General features: G+C 47.3%; 1 protein-coding gene across 1 annotated transcript; it reads left to right on the top strand.

Annotated features, from left to right (window-relative positions):
* Positions 1-7,061: 7,061 nt before the first annotated feature.
* nol12 (nucleolar protein 12) lies at positions 7,062-9,301 on the top strand. Its single transcript, XM_035151025.2, has 6 exons — positions 7,062-7,250; positions 7,822-7,927; positions 8,014-8,062; positions 8,157-8,302; positions 8,395-8,492; positions 8,878-9,301. Exons 1-6 carry the CDS (start codon positions 7,141-7,143, stop codon positions 9,068-9,070), a joined length of 702 nt encoding a protein of 233 aa, XP_035006916.1. The 5' UTR covers positions 7,062-7,140; the 3' UTR covers positions 9,071-9,301.
* The last annotated feature ends 7,317 nt before the right edge of the window (positions 9,302-16,618 follow it).

Genomic DNA, 16,618 nt, shown 5'->3' with positions numbered 1-16,618 from the left:
TCCGATGGACGAACAGACTGAGGTGTCTCCGGAGTCCATAGTCCGGTCAGACCACCCGGAGACTTCCTCCCTGGTGTCATCATCTCCGATGGACGAACAGACTGAGTTGTCTCTGGAGTCCATAGTCCGGTCAGAACACCCGGAGACTTCCTCCCTGGTGTCATCATCTCCGATGGACGAACAGACTGAGTTGTCTCTGGAGTCCATAGTCTGGTCAGAACACCCGGAGACTTCCTCCCTGGTGTCATCATCACCGATGGACGACCAGACTGAGGTGTCTCCGGAGTCCATAGTCTGGTCAGAACACCCGGAGACTTCCTCCCTGGTGTCATCATCTCCGATGGACGACCAGACTGATGTGTCTGTGGACACTATTCTCAGGTCAGTACAGCAGAACTGTTCACTGGTGACACTTGTGGAGTCTAGAGCCTCCACAGAATCCCAGGAGACTTCGTCCCATGGAGCCAGAGTAGCTGCTGTCTGAAGTTGAAAAGTGGACGCTGTCCTCCGTGGGCAGTCTTCAACTTTCGGACGGCAGCAGCTGTGAGGCTTGAGAAGAATTTTCTAATTCTTCTCCACAGCTTCCTCTTGCCGCCCGAGGAGGCTGTGGCTGCAGCGGTGACGTCTGCAGCCTCGTGAACATCCGGAGACTTCCTCCCTGGTGTCATCATCTCCGATGGACGACCAACTGATGTGTCTGTGGACACTATTCTCAGGTCAGTACAGCAGAACTGTTCACTGGTGACACTTGTGGAGTCTAGAGCCTCCACAGAATCCCAGGAGACTTCGTCCATGGAGCCAGAGTAGCTGCTGTCTGAAGTTGAAAAGTGGACGCTGTCCTCCGTTGGGCAGACCCTCATTGCGTCTTGGGAGGTGGTCAGACTGGATGAGGAAAGACAATCAATTAGTAAATCAGTCACTGTCAATTAATGAAAACCATCAGTCCATCCAACATGATGTGTTGTTTAGTTCCAGTGTGATAGGACATGTGGTCACTTACTGTCTCTGCTGTGGACGTGCTGATCAGCAGAAGAATCTTCTGGAGTTTCCAACGATGACATGATGTCCAGTGTTTGCAGTTCAATAACCAGCAGCTGAGAATCGATCTGTAATCCAGAGTCTTCTTGCTTGTGTGCCTCTCTCCAACTGTCAAAGGCGAACTGAGTCCTTTACATCAAAGCTCTGCTGCTGTGACCTCACAACAAAAGGGTTTCCTTTGATGTTGTTTTTTTAAATTAAAATTAAAATTCAAACAAACTTTATTGGTCCCCAGTGGACAATACAACAATCTATATAATTTAAAAACATAAAACAGGAACTTGTTTGAAATGTATCAAATAATAACATTGTAACAGTGTGTGTGTGTGTGTGTGTGTGTGTGTGTGTGTGTGTGTGTGTGTGTGTGTGTGTGTGTGTGTGTGTGTGTGTGTGTGTGTGTGTGTGTGTGTGTGTGTGTGTGTGTGAAAGGCCTCCTGGTTTGGATCTGCTTCTGCCTCATGGCTGCAGTGTGAGGACCTGCTGAGATTAAATAAGTTGTTGGAGACTAAGAGTGAGAGAACACCAGAGAATAACTGTGGGTGGAATGAAGGGTAAAGGTTTGAGCATCACTAAGTCACAGCTCAGACCAGGTATCCACATCCATCCTGAGTGATCCAATCACAAGTGGTCGATGCTACGATACAGATCTGAATGTGCCTGAGCGCATCCTGAGGTCTGATCACTGAAAACACATATGGAGGTGGTCTGGGATATATATGAAGAGGAGCCTACTCAGCTGACGTCCTCTGACCCGCAACACAATGAATCAAAGCTATTTTTACTCCTCATCGCCACATCTTCACCACATAATGATTTATATTTTTCTATAGGTGAACATTTCTCTCTCTACCATTACCACTTCTCACTATCAGTCATTTGTGGAGCAGTTTGTGGTTCTGTGTGATTCTGGAGGCCTGAATTTTTAGTTGACTTTGTATAATGATGAGACACTGGACTGAAATACAATCAATACATTTTATTTACACACAAAGTGACAGACAACACTTATTCAAGGTATAAAAGTATTATATGTATCAAAATATTGAAAAGTAGTATTATGTACATGTATATTCAAATAGTAAAACACCAATCAAGAAATAAAGAAATATATAATTCAGACTTCAACTTTCGGACGGCAGCAGCTTGTGAGGCTTGAGAAGAATTTTCTAATTCTTCTCCAGAGCTTCCTCTTGCCGCCCGAGGAGGTTGTGGCTGCAGCGGTGACGTCTGCAGCCTCGTCAGAACACCAGGAGACTTCCTCCCTGGTGTCATCATCTCCGCTGGATGAACAGACTGAGGTGTCTGTGGAGTCCATAGACAGGTCAGACGACCCGGAGACTTCCTCCCTGGTGTCATCATCTCCGATGGATGAACAGACTGAGGTCTCTGGAGTCCATAGACAGGTCAGACGACCCGGAGACTTCCTCCCTGGTGTCATCATCTCCGATGGACGAACAGACTGAGGTGTCTCCGGAGTCCATAGTCCGGTCAGACCACCCGGAGACTTCCTCACTGGTGTCATCATCTCCGATGGATGAACAGACTGAGGTGTCTCCGGAGTCCATAGTCTGGTCAGAACATCCGGAGACTTCCTCCCTGGTGTCATCATCTCCGGTGGACGAACAGACTGAGTTGTCTCTGGAGTCCATAGTCCGGTCAGAACACCCGGAGACTTCCTCCTGGTGTCATCATCTCAATGGGGATGAACAGACTGAGGTGTCTCCGGAGTCCATAGTCCGGTCAGAACACCCGGAGACTTCCTCCCTGGTGTCATCATCTCCGATGGACGAACAGACTGAGTTGTCTCCGGAGTCCATAGTCTGGTCAGAACACCCGGAGAGACTTCCTCCTGGTCTCATCATCTCCGATGGACGACCAGACTGATGTGTGTCTGTGGACACTATTCTCAGGTCAGTACAGCAGAACTGTTCACTGGCGACACTTGTGGAGTCTAGAGCCTCCACAGAATCCCAGGAGACTTCGCTCATGGAGCCAGAGTAGCTGCTGTCTGAAGTTGAAAAGTGGACGCTATCCTCCGTTGGGCAGTCTTTAACTTTGGACGGCAGCAGCTTGTGAGGCTTGAGAAGAATTTTCAATTCTTCTCCACAGCTTCCTCTTGCCGCCCGAGGAGGCTGTGGCTGCAGCGGTGACGTCTGCAGCCTCGTCAGAACATCCGGAGACTTCCTCCCTGGTGTCATCATCTCCGATGGATGAACAGACTGAGGTGTCTCCGGAGTCCATAGTCCGGTCAGACCAGAGACTTCCTCCCTGGTGTCATCATCTCCGATGGACGAACAGACTGAGGTGTCTCCGGAGTCCATAGTCCGGCAGAACACCCGGAGACTTCTCCCTGGTGTCATCATCTCCGGTGGACCACACTGATGTGTCTGTGGACACTATTCTCAGGTCAGTACAGCAGAACTGTTCACTGGTGACACTTGTGGAGTCTAGAGCCTCCACAGAATCCCAGGAGACTTCGTCCATGGAGCCAGAGTAGCTGCTGTCTGAAGTTGAAAAGTGGACGCTGTCCTGCGTTAGGCAGACCCTCATTGCGTCTTGGGAGGTGGTCAGACTGGATGAGGAAAGACAATCAATTAGTAAATCAGTCACTGTCAATTAATGAAAACCATCAGTCCATCCAACATGATGTGTTGTTTAGTTCCAGTGTGATAGGACATGTGGTCACTTACTGGTCTCTGCTGTGGACGTGCTGATCAGCAGAAGAATCTTCTGGAGTTTCCAACGATGACATGATGTCCAGTGTTTGCAGTTCAATAACCAGCAGCTGAGAATCGATCTGTAATCTCAGTCTTGCTTGTGTGCCTCTCTCCAACTGTCAAAGGCGAACTGAGTCCTTTACATCAAAGCTCTGCTGCTGTGACCTCACAACAAAAGGGTTTCCTTTGATGTTGTTTTTTAAATTAAAATTAAAATTCAAACAAACTTTATTGGTCCCCAGTCAGTGGACAATACAACAATCTATATAATTTAAAAACATAAAACAGGAACTTGTTTGAAATGTATCAAATAATAACATTGTAACAGTGTGTGTGTGTGTGTGTGTGTGTGTGTGTGTGTGTGTGTGTGTGTGTGTGTGTGTGTGTGTGTGTGTGTGTGTGTGTGTGTGTGTGTGTGTGTGTGTGTGTGTGAAAGGCCTCCTGGTTTGGATCTGCTTCTGCCTCATGGCTGCAGTGTGAGGACCTGCTGAGATTCAATAAGTTGTTGGAGACTAAGAGTGAGAGAACACCAGAGAATAACTGTGGGTGGAATGAAGGGTAAAGGTTTGAGCATCACTAAGTCACAGCTCAGACCAGGTATCCACATCCATCCTGAGTGATCCAATCACAAGTGGTCGATGCTACGATACAGATCTGAATGTGCCTGAGCGCATCCTGAGGTCTGATCACTGAAAACACATATGGAGGTGGTCTGGGATATATATGAAGAGGAGCCTACTCAGATGACGTCCTCTGACCCGCAACACAATGAATCAAAGCTATTTTTCCTCCTCATCGCCACATCTTCACCACATAATGATTTATATTTTTCTATAGGTGAACATTTCTCTCTCTCCCATTACCACTTCTCACTATCAGTCATTTGTGGAGCAGTTTGTGGTTCTGTGTGATTCTGGAGGCCTGAATTTTTAGTTGACTTTGTATAATGATGAGACACTGGACTGAAATACAATCAATACATTTTATTTACACACAAAGTGACAGACAACACTTATTCAAAGTATAAAAGTATTATATGTATCAAAATATTGAAAAGTAGTATTATGTACATGTATATTCAAATAGTAAAACACCAATCAAGAAATAAAGAAATATATAATTCAGTCTTCAACTTTTGGACGGCAGCAGCTTGTGAGGCTTGAGAAGAATTTTCTAATTCTTCTCCAGAGCTTCCTCTTGCCGCCCGAGGAGGCTGTGGCTGCAGCGGTGACGTCTGCAGCCCCGTCAGAACATCCGGAGACTTCCTCCCTGGTGTCATCATCTCCGCTGGATGAACAGACTGAGGTGTCTGTGGAGTCCATAGTCCGGTCAGACCACCCGAGACTTCCTCCCTGGTGTCATCATCTCCGATGGATGAACAGACTGAGGTGTCTGTGGAGTCCATAGACAGGTCAGACGACCCGAGACTTCCTCCCTGGTGTCATCATCTCCGGTGAAAACAGACTGAGGTATCTCCGAGTCCATAGTCCGGTCAGAACACCCGAGACTTCCTCCCTGGTGTCATCATCTCCGATGGACGAACAGACTGAGTTGTCTCTGGAGTCCATAGTCCGGCCAGAACACCCGAGACTCCTCCCTGGGTCATCTCTCCGGGCGATTGTCGCCATCTCCGATGGACGAACAGACTGAGTTGTCTCTGGAGTCCATAGTCCGTCAGAACACCCGAGACTTCCTCCTGGTGTCATCATCTCCAATGGACGACCAGACTGAGGTGTCTCCGGGTCCATAGTCTGGTCAGAACCTCCGGAGACTTCCTCCCTGGTGTCATCATCTCCGATGGACGACCAGACTGATGTGTCTGTGGACACTATTCTCAGGTCAGTACAGCAGAACTGTTCACTGGTGACACTTGTGGAGTCTAGAGCCTCCACAGAATCCCAGGAGACTTCGTCCATGGAGCCAGAGTAGCTGCTGTCTGAAGTTGAAAAGTGGACGCTGTCCTCCGTTGGGCAGTCTTCAACTTTCGGACGGCAGCAGCTTGTGAGGCTTGAGAAGAATTTTCTAATTCTTCTCCACAGCTTCCTCTTGCCGCCCGAGGAGGCTGTGGCTGCAGCGGTGACGTCTGCAGCCTCGTCAGAACATCCGGAGACTTCCTCCCTGGTGTCATCATCTCCGATGGACGAACAGACTGAGTTGTCTCCGGAGTCCATAGACAGGTCAGACGACCCGGAGACTTCCTCCCTGGTGTCATCATCTCCGATGGACGACCAGACTGAGGTGTCTGTGGACACTATTCTCAGGTCAGTACAGCAGAACTGTTCACTGGTGACACTTGTGGAGTCTAGAGCCTCCACAGAATTCCAGGAGACTTTGTCCATGGAGCCAGAGTAGCTGCTGTCTGAAGTTGAAAAGTGGACGCTGTCCTCCGTTGGGCAGACCCTCATTGCGTCTTGGGAGGTGGGCAGACTGGATGAGGAAAGACAATCAATTAGTAAATCAGTCACTGTCAATTAATGAAAACCATCAGTCCATCCAACATGATGTGTTGTTTAGTTCCAGTGTGAAAGGACATGTGGTCACTTACTGGTCTCTGCTGTGGACGTGCTGATCAGCAGAAGAATCTTCTGGAGTTTCCAACGATGACATGATGTCCAGTGTTTGCAGTTCAATAACCAGCAGCTGAGAATCGATATGTAATCCAAAGTCTTCTTGCTTGTGTGCCTCTCCCAACTGTCAAAGGCGAACTGAGTCCTTTACATCAAAGCTCTGCTGCTGTGACCTCACAACAAAAGGTTTCCTTTGATGTTGTTTTTTAAATTAAAATTAAAATTCAAACAAACTTTATTGGTCCCCGGTGGACAATACAACAATCTATATAATTTAAAAACATAAAACAGGAACTTGTTTGAAATGTATCAAATAATAACATTGTGTGTGTGTGTGTGTGTGTGTGTGTGTGTGTGTGTGTGTGTGTGTGTGTGTGTGTGTGTGTGTGTGTGTGTGTGTGTGTGTGTGTGTGTGTGTTTGTAGATCGTGGGTTGTGTGTTTTTTTTTTGTATTCCTTCCCTGTGCCATCTTTTTCAGAAGTGTCTTCTTTGCAATTAGTCACCTTAATATTTAATGTTTTATATCTTTATGTGTTATGTACTGTATGTAGGTATGGAATATAATAAAAAGTTAAAATAAAGCAAAGTTAAATTAAATAGAACAGCATCAGTCATTTTATCTTGAAAAGTGAAGCCCATATAATTAAATGAACATGAATATTTGAAGGTTTGATATTAAACACATCAGATAAACATGTAGGTTGAGCGGAACCTTTTAAAGCTGATATGTACGTGTTTCTAGTCGGAACTATTTAAACCGCGGTCCCCCCCTGTTGTATTATCCCGGAAGTTGCTTAGCGTTAACTCACGTGTTCACCATGAAAAACCTGAAAAAACCCCACAAGTCGTTCAACAATAATAAATTCAAACCCGGGTCGAAGAAACGAGAAAACAAATGCATCCTCACGTTTGACGACAAAGGAAGAGAGTAAGTTTCTCTGCTGCTAGTTAGCATCCTAGCGTTAGCATCCTAGTGTTAGCATCCTAGTGTTAGCATCCTAGCGTTAGACACCACTGGTCTACTAATGTATCAGGCTAGCATTAGCATCAGGTATTTAAAATCAGGTTTAAATCATTGTTTAACAGGATTAACTTCGGTTTTAACAGGAAGTCTTTAACATGTGGTTGTTTGTAAACTGAGCGTTTTTAGACTGTGTATAAATTCTGTTTATATATTGTTGTCATTTTAGTATAACCTCATGTTTACATTGTGACTTAACTTTATTTATCACTGTTTGAAATGATATTTCTATATTAACTATCCTCTCGCTGCTGTAAAACGACACATGTCCTTATAAAGGGATAATTTCGATTATATAACATGTGTGTTATGTAATTTACTATGAAACATAATCTCTAAACCTACTGAGCAGTTTGAATTGTAATCCAGAGGTTTTCACTTTAACACAAACAAAGTAATATCGCTGTCACATACATCCTGAATTATACATGTATATTTAACCTGGGGATATTTAACCAGTGGTTTCTTGTTCTCTCAGGGACTTTCTCACTGGTTTCCACAAGCGAAAGTTGGAAAGGAGAAAATCAGCATTGGCAGAAATCCGAAAGAAAATCAAGGAGGAGCAGATCAGGGTCCGAGTAGAGGTGAGTGTGGATTTAAAGGTGTTGACATCCGTGACTCCTGTGAGGAACTGGGTTTTCTGACCTTAAATCTAAACGTCTTGTTTCAGAGGCATAAGGAATATATCAAGCTGCTGAAGGAGAGGACGGACGCTCTTGGTGGGTTCACGTCAAAGTCACCAAACAGGAAAAACCCCTGATCATTTTTATACAGATTCTTATTCTTTTCCTCTCTTGGTTATTTGTCTCTCAGAGGAAGCTGAGGATGATCTGGAGAATGCGGTCACCAGCACGACCGAGACTCTACAGTACGATCACCCCAACCACACCGTCACTGTGACGACCATCAGCGATCTGGACCTCTCCGGGGCTCACCTGCTCGGACCTGAAGAAGAACCGGTAAGCGGTGAACCCTGTTTATCTCCGTGCGCGGCCCTGATGGGTCTCACTGTCCATCTGGATGCTAATAACTGTGAATCTGTGCTGTCAAGGTGATTGGGGAAAGCAAGGAGGAAGAAAAGAAGGTGGAATTGAGGGAGCAAACAGTGCCAATGCCAAAAAAATCCGGGCATCCGATCATGAATAAAAAGTAGGTTGTTCAACATACACATCCCAAAACATTATCAATAAGTGTGGCTAGTTTTCCTTTTCATAGAATCTATGTTTTTGTTATTTTGCCTTTTTGTCAGACTTCACTTTGGGCTTTGATGACTTGTGATTAACGTCTTTCAGTATATATTGGACATTTTATAAAGTGTTGGTACAAGGGACATTCACCATCTTGTCCTATATTCTAAAATGTGCTGATCACCCAAGAACCACAGTTGTGACATGATGGTGGTCCACAGATGTTTCTTACATTAGAGTGCTCGTCGTCTTCCAGCCGCTGCCGCTCACTCCAGCTGTGTTTGTTCTCTCTCTCTCTCTCTCTCTCTCTCTCTCTCTCTCTCTCTCTCTCTCTCCTGCTGCCGTAGAATCCGCTCCCTGATGTCATCGCTCAGCACGTTCACCTGCAAGAAGGGGAAAGGGAAGCAGGACGGCCGAAGAGGACAAAACCGCTCGATGGACAAGAAACGTGGAATCACAGAGTTGAAAAAGAGAACGGGCAAGAGCAGCAAGTGGCAGAGACGTCGACAGACCGGCAGGAAGGGCCAGCATCAGGAATGATGTGTGTGTCTGTGTGTGTTAAAGTACAATGTGAGATCTGAACTGTTTGTACAATGAACACAAGCTGATGTGGACCCTGTGGCCTCCACCAGGTCGGACTGTCAGTTATCAGAATCATTTCCTTCAGCCTGAAAGTTTGTACATTATTCCAGCTGTTTTTCGTTGTTTTCTTTCATGAAATAAAGTTTCCTGTATTTACTGACGTTTTTGATTAAATGACGTATAAATCTTGCTGAGACGTCCTCTTGTCTTCATGTCTCACACGTCGTCAGAGTTCATCCGTCTGGGCTCTATTGTTAAAAAGGAAACATGACGCTGTCGTCAACATCCTCTGTGGAGCATCAGGAAACCAACCCTCAGCTGTGTTTCCTCACTGCTCAGTTTTACCTGTGTGTGTGATCTAAAAAGAACGACCTCTTGTTCACTGTAAACATGAAGAACCCACACAGCCTCCTGTTTAAATGTATGTTTACCCCCCCCCCCTCACCTCACCAGTGTTTATTTATTTACGTTAACCTGAGCCAGCGTGTGCCAGCTGCCACTAGCATGAGCGTTTCACTTCTCTTTCTAAAGCCCATGATATTTAATACAACCGCTCAATAGAGGAACCAGGCAGGTCACTGGCTCCATGTTGGCTCCAGGTCTGCGCGCACCCATGAGCCTCTGCTGTGGGGGCCGGGAGCCGCCATGGCCGCCGAGGGTGCTTCAGTTTCACTCATTGTCAGAGCAGCCAATCGGATTGATTTGAGAGTTTTGGAGGACAGAGCATGTGGAAGAGGAGGCATGTGCCTGATGGGGGTCTGAGGAGCAGAGTCTCCTGGGTAATGACAAACTCACCTGAGCTGACGACTGGAGCTTCTCTTCACAGGTGTTTTAATATGATCATCCCCAAAGGTTTGCTGTTTTCACTCCTTCTTTTCAATTTCTTAATGGGTTAATTCACATTTTCTGCTATTACTGTATTTGTAACAGCTGTTAAATCATCAAGTGTTTAGTAGTGATGTGTCTCTGTCGGCAGCTTTGACCAAAAACCTCCTCAGTCTGGTGTTTACACCTGATATTAAAAGTCCGAATGCACATGTATGATTATTTTGACATTTTAAAAAGATAATCACATCTCAACGTTATCTTGTTTCAACTCTCTGTGTTTTACCAAAGAAGCTCTGCAGGTTTTTGACAATATCTTGGACTAACTATTATAACCATGAACTTTGTGTAGTGCAACAATAATAATCATGACCATCTTCCATTCACCATCATATAAGTGTTATTTCTCAAGTATATTTTAATGTGAGACAGTTTCTCCAACGCTCTGTTTCTCAGTTTTCTCTCCCTGATGCAATGAGCGTGCACGTCCCGCCCCACAACCCACCATGCCTCTCTCCGCCGACGAGCCCCCCTGCCCCAAGTTCCAGCCCAACATCTTCGACCCGTCACGCTGCCATGACTGCCTGCGCCAGAGGCACCTGCACGCCGGCGCAGGGGAGAGCACTGAGGAGGCACCGCGGCTGAAATCCACTGCAGGGACTGGGACTGGGGGTTTAACCGACACTGGGACTTGGACTGGGACTCGGACTGGGACTGGCAAAGGAGTGTTGTTAACACCAATCCAATCCCAGGCTGAGGAAAAAGACACCAGCAGCAAGGTAAGAAAGAGGAGAGTGAGGAGTGATGGGATTGACTTGATGTGAAGAAGGGGGGGGGAGTTAGAGGTCACAGGTAAAAAGTCAGAAAGACACAAGGGGCAAGATGCTGAGCAACAGAATGAGACACTTTTATTTGTCTTGCAGATCCGAAATGATGTTGAAAGTAAGAATAATAATATATAATAATGGGTTTTAACTTTTAACTTTTCTTATCAATGGACCAAGAAAAATCTAAAGTGTTTCCATGTGTGATCATAGTTCATGAGATCATATTTGAGTCTTGTGAGTAAACGAGGAGAAAGGTCAGAGACGCAGGATGAGCAGCGGTTCCTTATAATAAATTAACGAAGCTGGATCACTTACTGTTCTCTCGGGAATCACTTGTAATTTTAGACAAAGGGTTAATGAAAAGAAAGGTTGGGCCCGTTCACAGTATTAAAACTGAGACACCTCCACATTCCTCTGTTTAACCTGCTTCCATGACACAGATGAATTTGTCTGATGACTGAAATGTTTCTTAAAACATGATGGATGTTGACTTGGAGCAGTAAAATTATTTTGTGATATCATATCTACTAATTCCCTGGAGTTCATTTCAAGTTAACTGACATTTACAGACACTTATGCATCGTTATTTCAAGAGATGGTTTGAAGGTTTATGGCAGCTGAAGAAATGTTGAAATTTTAATGAGGAGAGCCTGGAGCCAGGTTGGGTTACAGAGGTGTAACTCTAATCGAACAGCAGACTGAGCCTGTGAGTGTCACAGAGGACGGAGGGAACAACACTGTCCAACCCTCGATCTCTGTGTTTTCTATGAGTCTACATGTCTTGTAAAGCTGCACCTTCGTGAGGAGGCACAATTTCAGGGAAGGTCACCTGCGCATCTTCCCCTGTGATGCGGAGAGAGCGATAGCCTTCTGCGATGTTGCGATTGGCTCGTGTCCTAACGTGTCGTCCTATCAGGAGGACTCTGACGGCCTGTCGGTGGTGAGCAGCTACTGTGATGTCAGTGGCGTCCGTCCAGGTTATGGTGAGAGCTCCTTGTGCATCCTGAGCCCCGAGTGTGAGCTTTACATCTGCGACGGAGACGACGACGACAGCACTGACAGGTGGGTGATATCAGGACACTGTCATTTTAATGCTTAACTCAACTAGAGTGTCATTATGTCATTATATCATTTAGAACATGATATCTCAACTTCAATTGACCAAAACTTTCACGTCGTGTGATGCATTTGCACCGTTTTTCTGTAAAATATCTCCTTTCCCTCCTTCTTCACCTTCTTTTTACTCTTTCTCCCTTTCACCTTTCTATCTCTTCTCCTGTCTCTTCCTCTGCACAGCTACCAAGAGTTCAGCGGCTCCGTCAGTGCAGAGGACGAATACCTGCCCATCTGTCGCCGTTCGGCCAAACTCGCCATGACCCGGCTTGACCCGCCGCCCCATCGGCCCAGCCCTCGGGCCTGGATGGATGAAGCCAGGAGCAGAGAGGGCTTCACCAGGCGAGCGGGTGTGTGAGAGCTCACCTTGTATAGTTGTTTTTCGAGGCAGAACCATAACAGCATCATCTAATCTCTCAGTTTGAGTCTGACAGTCGGCCGAGGCTTTAGTATGACTGACTGCTCCCGACCGGTTCATATCCAGTTTCAGCCAATGGTGTTCTTTACGTGACAATACTGTTTGATGTCACCAGCTGAGGTGTCGCAGAGCAATTATCAGTAATACAATATATCTGTTTGTCAGGAAACCTCTTGACCTATGATGTGCGTGTCTCCGTTTCCCCTCCCTCGTTCTATTTCCGTCACACTGCCTGACTCCTTCTCTGTCTCCTAGGGATGAACGACGACAGGGAGAAGCGTGAGAGCGGCTACTTCTCCCTGGGGAGGGCGACGGGGGCCCGCTCGCTCCGTGACAGCAGCCCGTCGGCTCCTTTCCGCCATTTTGAGAGAGGGCATCCCCTCTTCAGCGCCAGAAACATTGAGCCCAAAGACACCATCCCCTTCAGAAACCCTAATCTTGGCGTGGCGTCCGAAAGGCAGGTACCAGAGGATCAAGATGACGATCTCCCTCTGGGAATCCTTCCGCCTGACCCTTATGATATTGCCATTGAGGTTGAGGCGCAAGTCGGCCCTCGCTCTCCCAGTCCGACGCCTTTCAAGGTAGCGGAGTCACTGGCCTCGGACCGAAAGGGATTCAGTAGTTCATATGGCCGGGGAAACCCTTCGTCTCATGTTTCGTCCTTTCAACAATCAGGACGCTTGGATTCCTCAAAGCGTAGCTCAGCTCTGCAATCTCGCTCTTCTTCTCCATCACATGGAAATTTACCGTTCAGACGCAGTGAGTCCACCGGTTCCCTCAGCAGGCAAAGTTTTGACGGTGGAGGTCGGTCTCAGGGGACGGAACGGGGATCCAGAAGCTCGTTGCAAAGCACACAGGCCCGACGTGGTGAGTCGGGAACGCTGCCGAGAAACTTCAAATCGCTCCCTGGTTCGGTTAAATACCAAACCAGCACGGTCTCTGACTTCAGGAGCGCCTTGAGGAGAACAGAGGTAAATGGGTCTTTGAGTTCTCGAGGTCATGACGGTAGAAGCTCATCTCCCTCAAGGAGGGACCATAAACCTCCAGGGCCCATGTCCCTCCGCAAAACTGAAACCACCAGCCGGTCACCAACTAGACGTGACAGTCGAACTTCATCTCCATCGAGGAGAACCTCTGAGGTTCGCCGCGACAGTTCCTCGCCGCCAAGGAGAAATTGCAGCTCCTCCAACCGGTCCCTTCTTTTCAAATCGGAATCAGTTACGTCTCTGAACGGACGAGGTCACAACGGACGCTGTGGCTCCCCCGTAAGAGAGGGCTACGATATTGAAAGCCAGGCCCTGCTGCGAAATTCAACAGCAAGGAATAGACTGAGTGAACAAGAACATGAGCATGAAAGCGCCGCCGCCGTGTCTCCACCCAGACGAGGTTACGACACGCCAACTCAATCCATACTCCGCAAGACTGAATCCAGTCCTGTTGCTGGGAGTCGAGGCCGTGACAGCCGCTGTTCCTCCCCTGGAAGAAGAGGCCATGAAACCCCTCATCAGTTTCCACTTCGGAAAACAGACACTAGTGGTTCATTGAGCAGCCGTGGTCGTGAAAGTCGTAACTCGTCGCCTTCGAGGAGAAGCTACGAGGCTCCTTCTCAGTCTCTGCTGCGCAAGTCTGAAGGAAACAGCTCAGTCAGAGGCCGTGATGCTCACAGTTTGTCGCCTTCAAGGAAACGATATGATGTGTCTGACCAACACTCACTGAGGAAAACACAAACCAGCAGCTCCCTGAAACACAGCAGCCGCAGCTCCTCTCCCACTGGGAAAGGCAGCGGTGACCCGCCAGGCTACTCAGTCCTCAGAAATGCCACTAATGGAGACTCCAGTCGTTCTCTGCAGAGGAAAAACACTCACAATGACTCAAAGTCTGACTCCAAGCACTCACCGCGCTCCTGGCGGGAATCAACCCACTCCCTCCACAGCTCCTCATTATCTCGTGGTGCTTCACCCTCCAGACCGACCACAAATGGCAGCAGAGCGGCTTTCGTCACCTTGGAGGAGGAACCGAGGAGCCCGAGCAGCATCAGATCTGTGGTTGGTAGACACGTCCATGAGGAGCGCTCCCTCTCACCTAGTGACAAGAGGACCTCGCACCGCGGCCGCAGCCCTTCTCCTGCACCTCACATTCAAATGAGGAGGCACACCTCCTCCCAGAGCTCCATGGAGTCCTCCGAGTCCGGCCCGCTGTCGGCGGGCTCCACAGGACGGAACAGGGAGGAGTACGCCATGTTGGCTGACCTGCCGAAGGTGAAGAGGATCCATGAGAGGGAGGAGACAGGGCACATCGGGAACCAGCAGGTGTCCCGGAGACAGGAGCTCTTCAAACCAGCCAGGTGAGACTTAAACCACAAAGAAATACTTAACATCACAAAGTCCAGTTGTATGTACATCTACATCTGATGTTGTAGATCACAAACACCTCAGCTTCTTCTGCACCATCAGATTTGAGGAATTTGACCACACACACACTGATAACCTGTCTGTGCTGTTCCAGCCACTCCTTGAGCAAACACCCATCCAGAGAGTGGGACGATGCAGTGGACACGGACAGAGACTGGCACTATGGTGGCAGCGGGTATCTGTCCCGGGCTCACTCCTCCACCTCGTTGCAGGTAGGGTCGGTCAAGGAGACTTCTGAAAGGTCACATGTAGGTGTTCACATCCTATTGGACAGTTGAGCCTAAAGTATTGATTCCTAAATCACATTGTGTCCTTATGTCTTGCCCCTGGTGAATTAGGCCAAAGAGTAGAAGTAGGTGAGAGTTGAAGTTGGTGTGTCTCTGTCTGGAGCATCTGAGTTGGATATGAACGTCCCTGAGCGTAGACGCTACAATGTCCTGTTGGTCCTTTATCTAGAACCTGACCTTGGTTCTGCTTAGAGAGAGAATCGTTCTGGCAGGTTTTGCGTAATTTTGCTTACAAACAAACAAACAAACAAACAAACAGGGGTGATAACAAAACTTTTCTCTTTTCAATAAATCAGGATTTTTTGAGAACTCCGAGCACAGAGAGACACGATAGAGAAAATGTCACGATGTGTATAAAAGAGCCGAGAACTTTAAATCCACACAGTCGTATGTGCACTGCATTAATCTCCTTCTCCTCCTGTACAATATGATCCGTTACAGCAGAACTTTGCTGCTCTGTGGTTTTCACCTGCCTAATTAATCACATCTTCCACGTTCCAATACGCCAAATTTCAGCAAATCTCCGTAGGACTTGTGATTATCTCCACATTTAACCGCCGGCTGTTCTTCTGCAGAGGTCTGGCAGCCCCACAGCGGACGAGGGCAGCTCTTGGAAAGGAGGTCATCACCACAGATCGGAGCACATGCAGGTACGTGGTGCCGCCCGTCCACATGTGGAGACGACCTCTCCCACTGCGCCATATTGGGAATGAAGAGTTGATTCTTCTCTTATCGCTAATGTTTGTAGTGAAAACCATAAACCTGCACACACATGGTTTATTGTGTCCGTTTGAATTTGTGCTTTCCTTCTGTTACATATTTACCCGACAGCTGTCGGCCGCTTATCCAGTGTTCACACAACTTCTGTCAATAATCTGCTTCCACATTATCTCCACACTGTGTCGTTGTGTGTCTGTCGACTTCACCTACACCCTGCAGGCGTTTCATAAGGCCCAGCTTTGTCAATTGTGGTGTGCCGGGGCATGTGTTGAAATTCCTGAACTGAAACCAATAGCTACCAAGAGAGGATTTTGAAGGGGGGTGTGCCACTTTGTATGCAAGCCCAAATATATTCAGTTGAGGGAAATATAGCCTGTAGATGTGTTGTGTGTGTTTGTAAAGCACAGGGAGAGATGGCTGCTCCTGTAGGAAAGAAGGAAGGTGTTACACCACCTCCTGCTGACTCCACATGCTCATACTTCATACTGTTGTGATAATCCATTGTAGGTGTATTGGTGCAAATAATCTGGATTAAAATATCCCTCGTGTGGCAGGAGGGTTTCCAGGCTGCTTGGTTTAGCTGTAGACTTTTTTTTGTTGTGATAATTTATTATAAATCTAATTAATCCAGATTAAATGTTCCTCATGTGGCACAAAGTAGAGGATTAGCTCAACTTTTCCTTGTCGTGGACATTATGAGAGTTTTGGTCCCAGGACAGAAGGAAGTACATTCTCATTTTTGTTATAATAATATGAATTATAATATGAAAACCTCCCTCGGGGACCAGGGGCCCTCGGCTGCCTCCTCTCCAGCCGCTGGAGGTGCTGGGGCCCCGGCCTGCAGCTCCAGCTCGGTGCGGCGGCTGCTTGAGGCGGAGGCTTCATGTTCTGCCCTGATCCTCCGC

This window comes from Hippoglossus stenolepis, chromosome 16 (genome assembly GCF_022539355.2).
Source record: "Hippoglossus stenolepis isolate QCI-W04-F060 chromosome 16, HSTE1.2, whole genome shotgun sequence".
NCBI lineage: Eukaryota > Metazoa > Chordata > Actinopteri > Pleuronectiformes > Pleuronectidae > Hippoglossus > Hippoglossus stenolepis.
The sequence above is the reverse complement of the archived record's forward strand: the minus strand, read 5'-3'. Positions and strand labels throughout refer to the sequence as shown.

What these genes read in the sequence shown, in the direction of transcription:
- nol12 (XM_035151025.2), top strand. Translation starts at nt 7,141, where the DNA reads ATGAAAAACCTGAAAAAACCCCACAAGTCGTTCAACAATAATAAATTC. An exon ending in TTTGACGACAAAGGAAGAGA is followed by an intron (nt 7,251 to 7,821) that starts GTAAGTTTCTCT and finishes TTGTTCTCTCAG; the next exon opens with GGACTTTCTCACTGGTTTCC. An exon ending in TCGGACCTGAAGAAGAACCG is followed by an intron (nt 8,303 to 8,394) that starts GTAAGCGGTGAA and finishes TGTGCTGTCAAG; the next exon opens with GTGATTGGGGAAAGCAAGGA.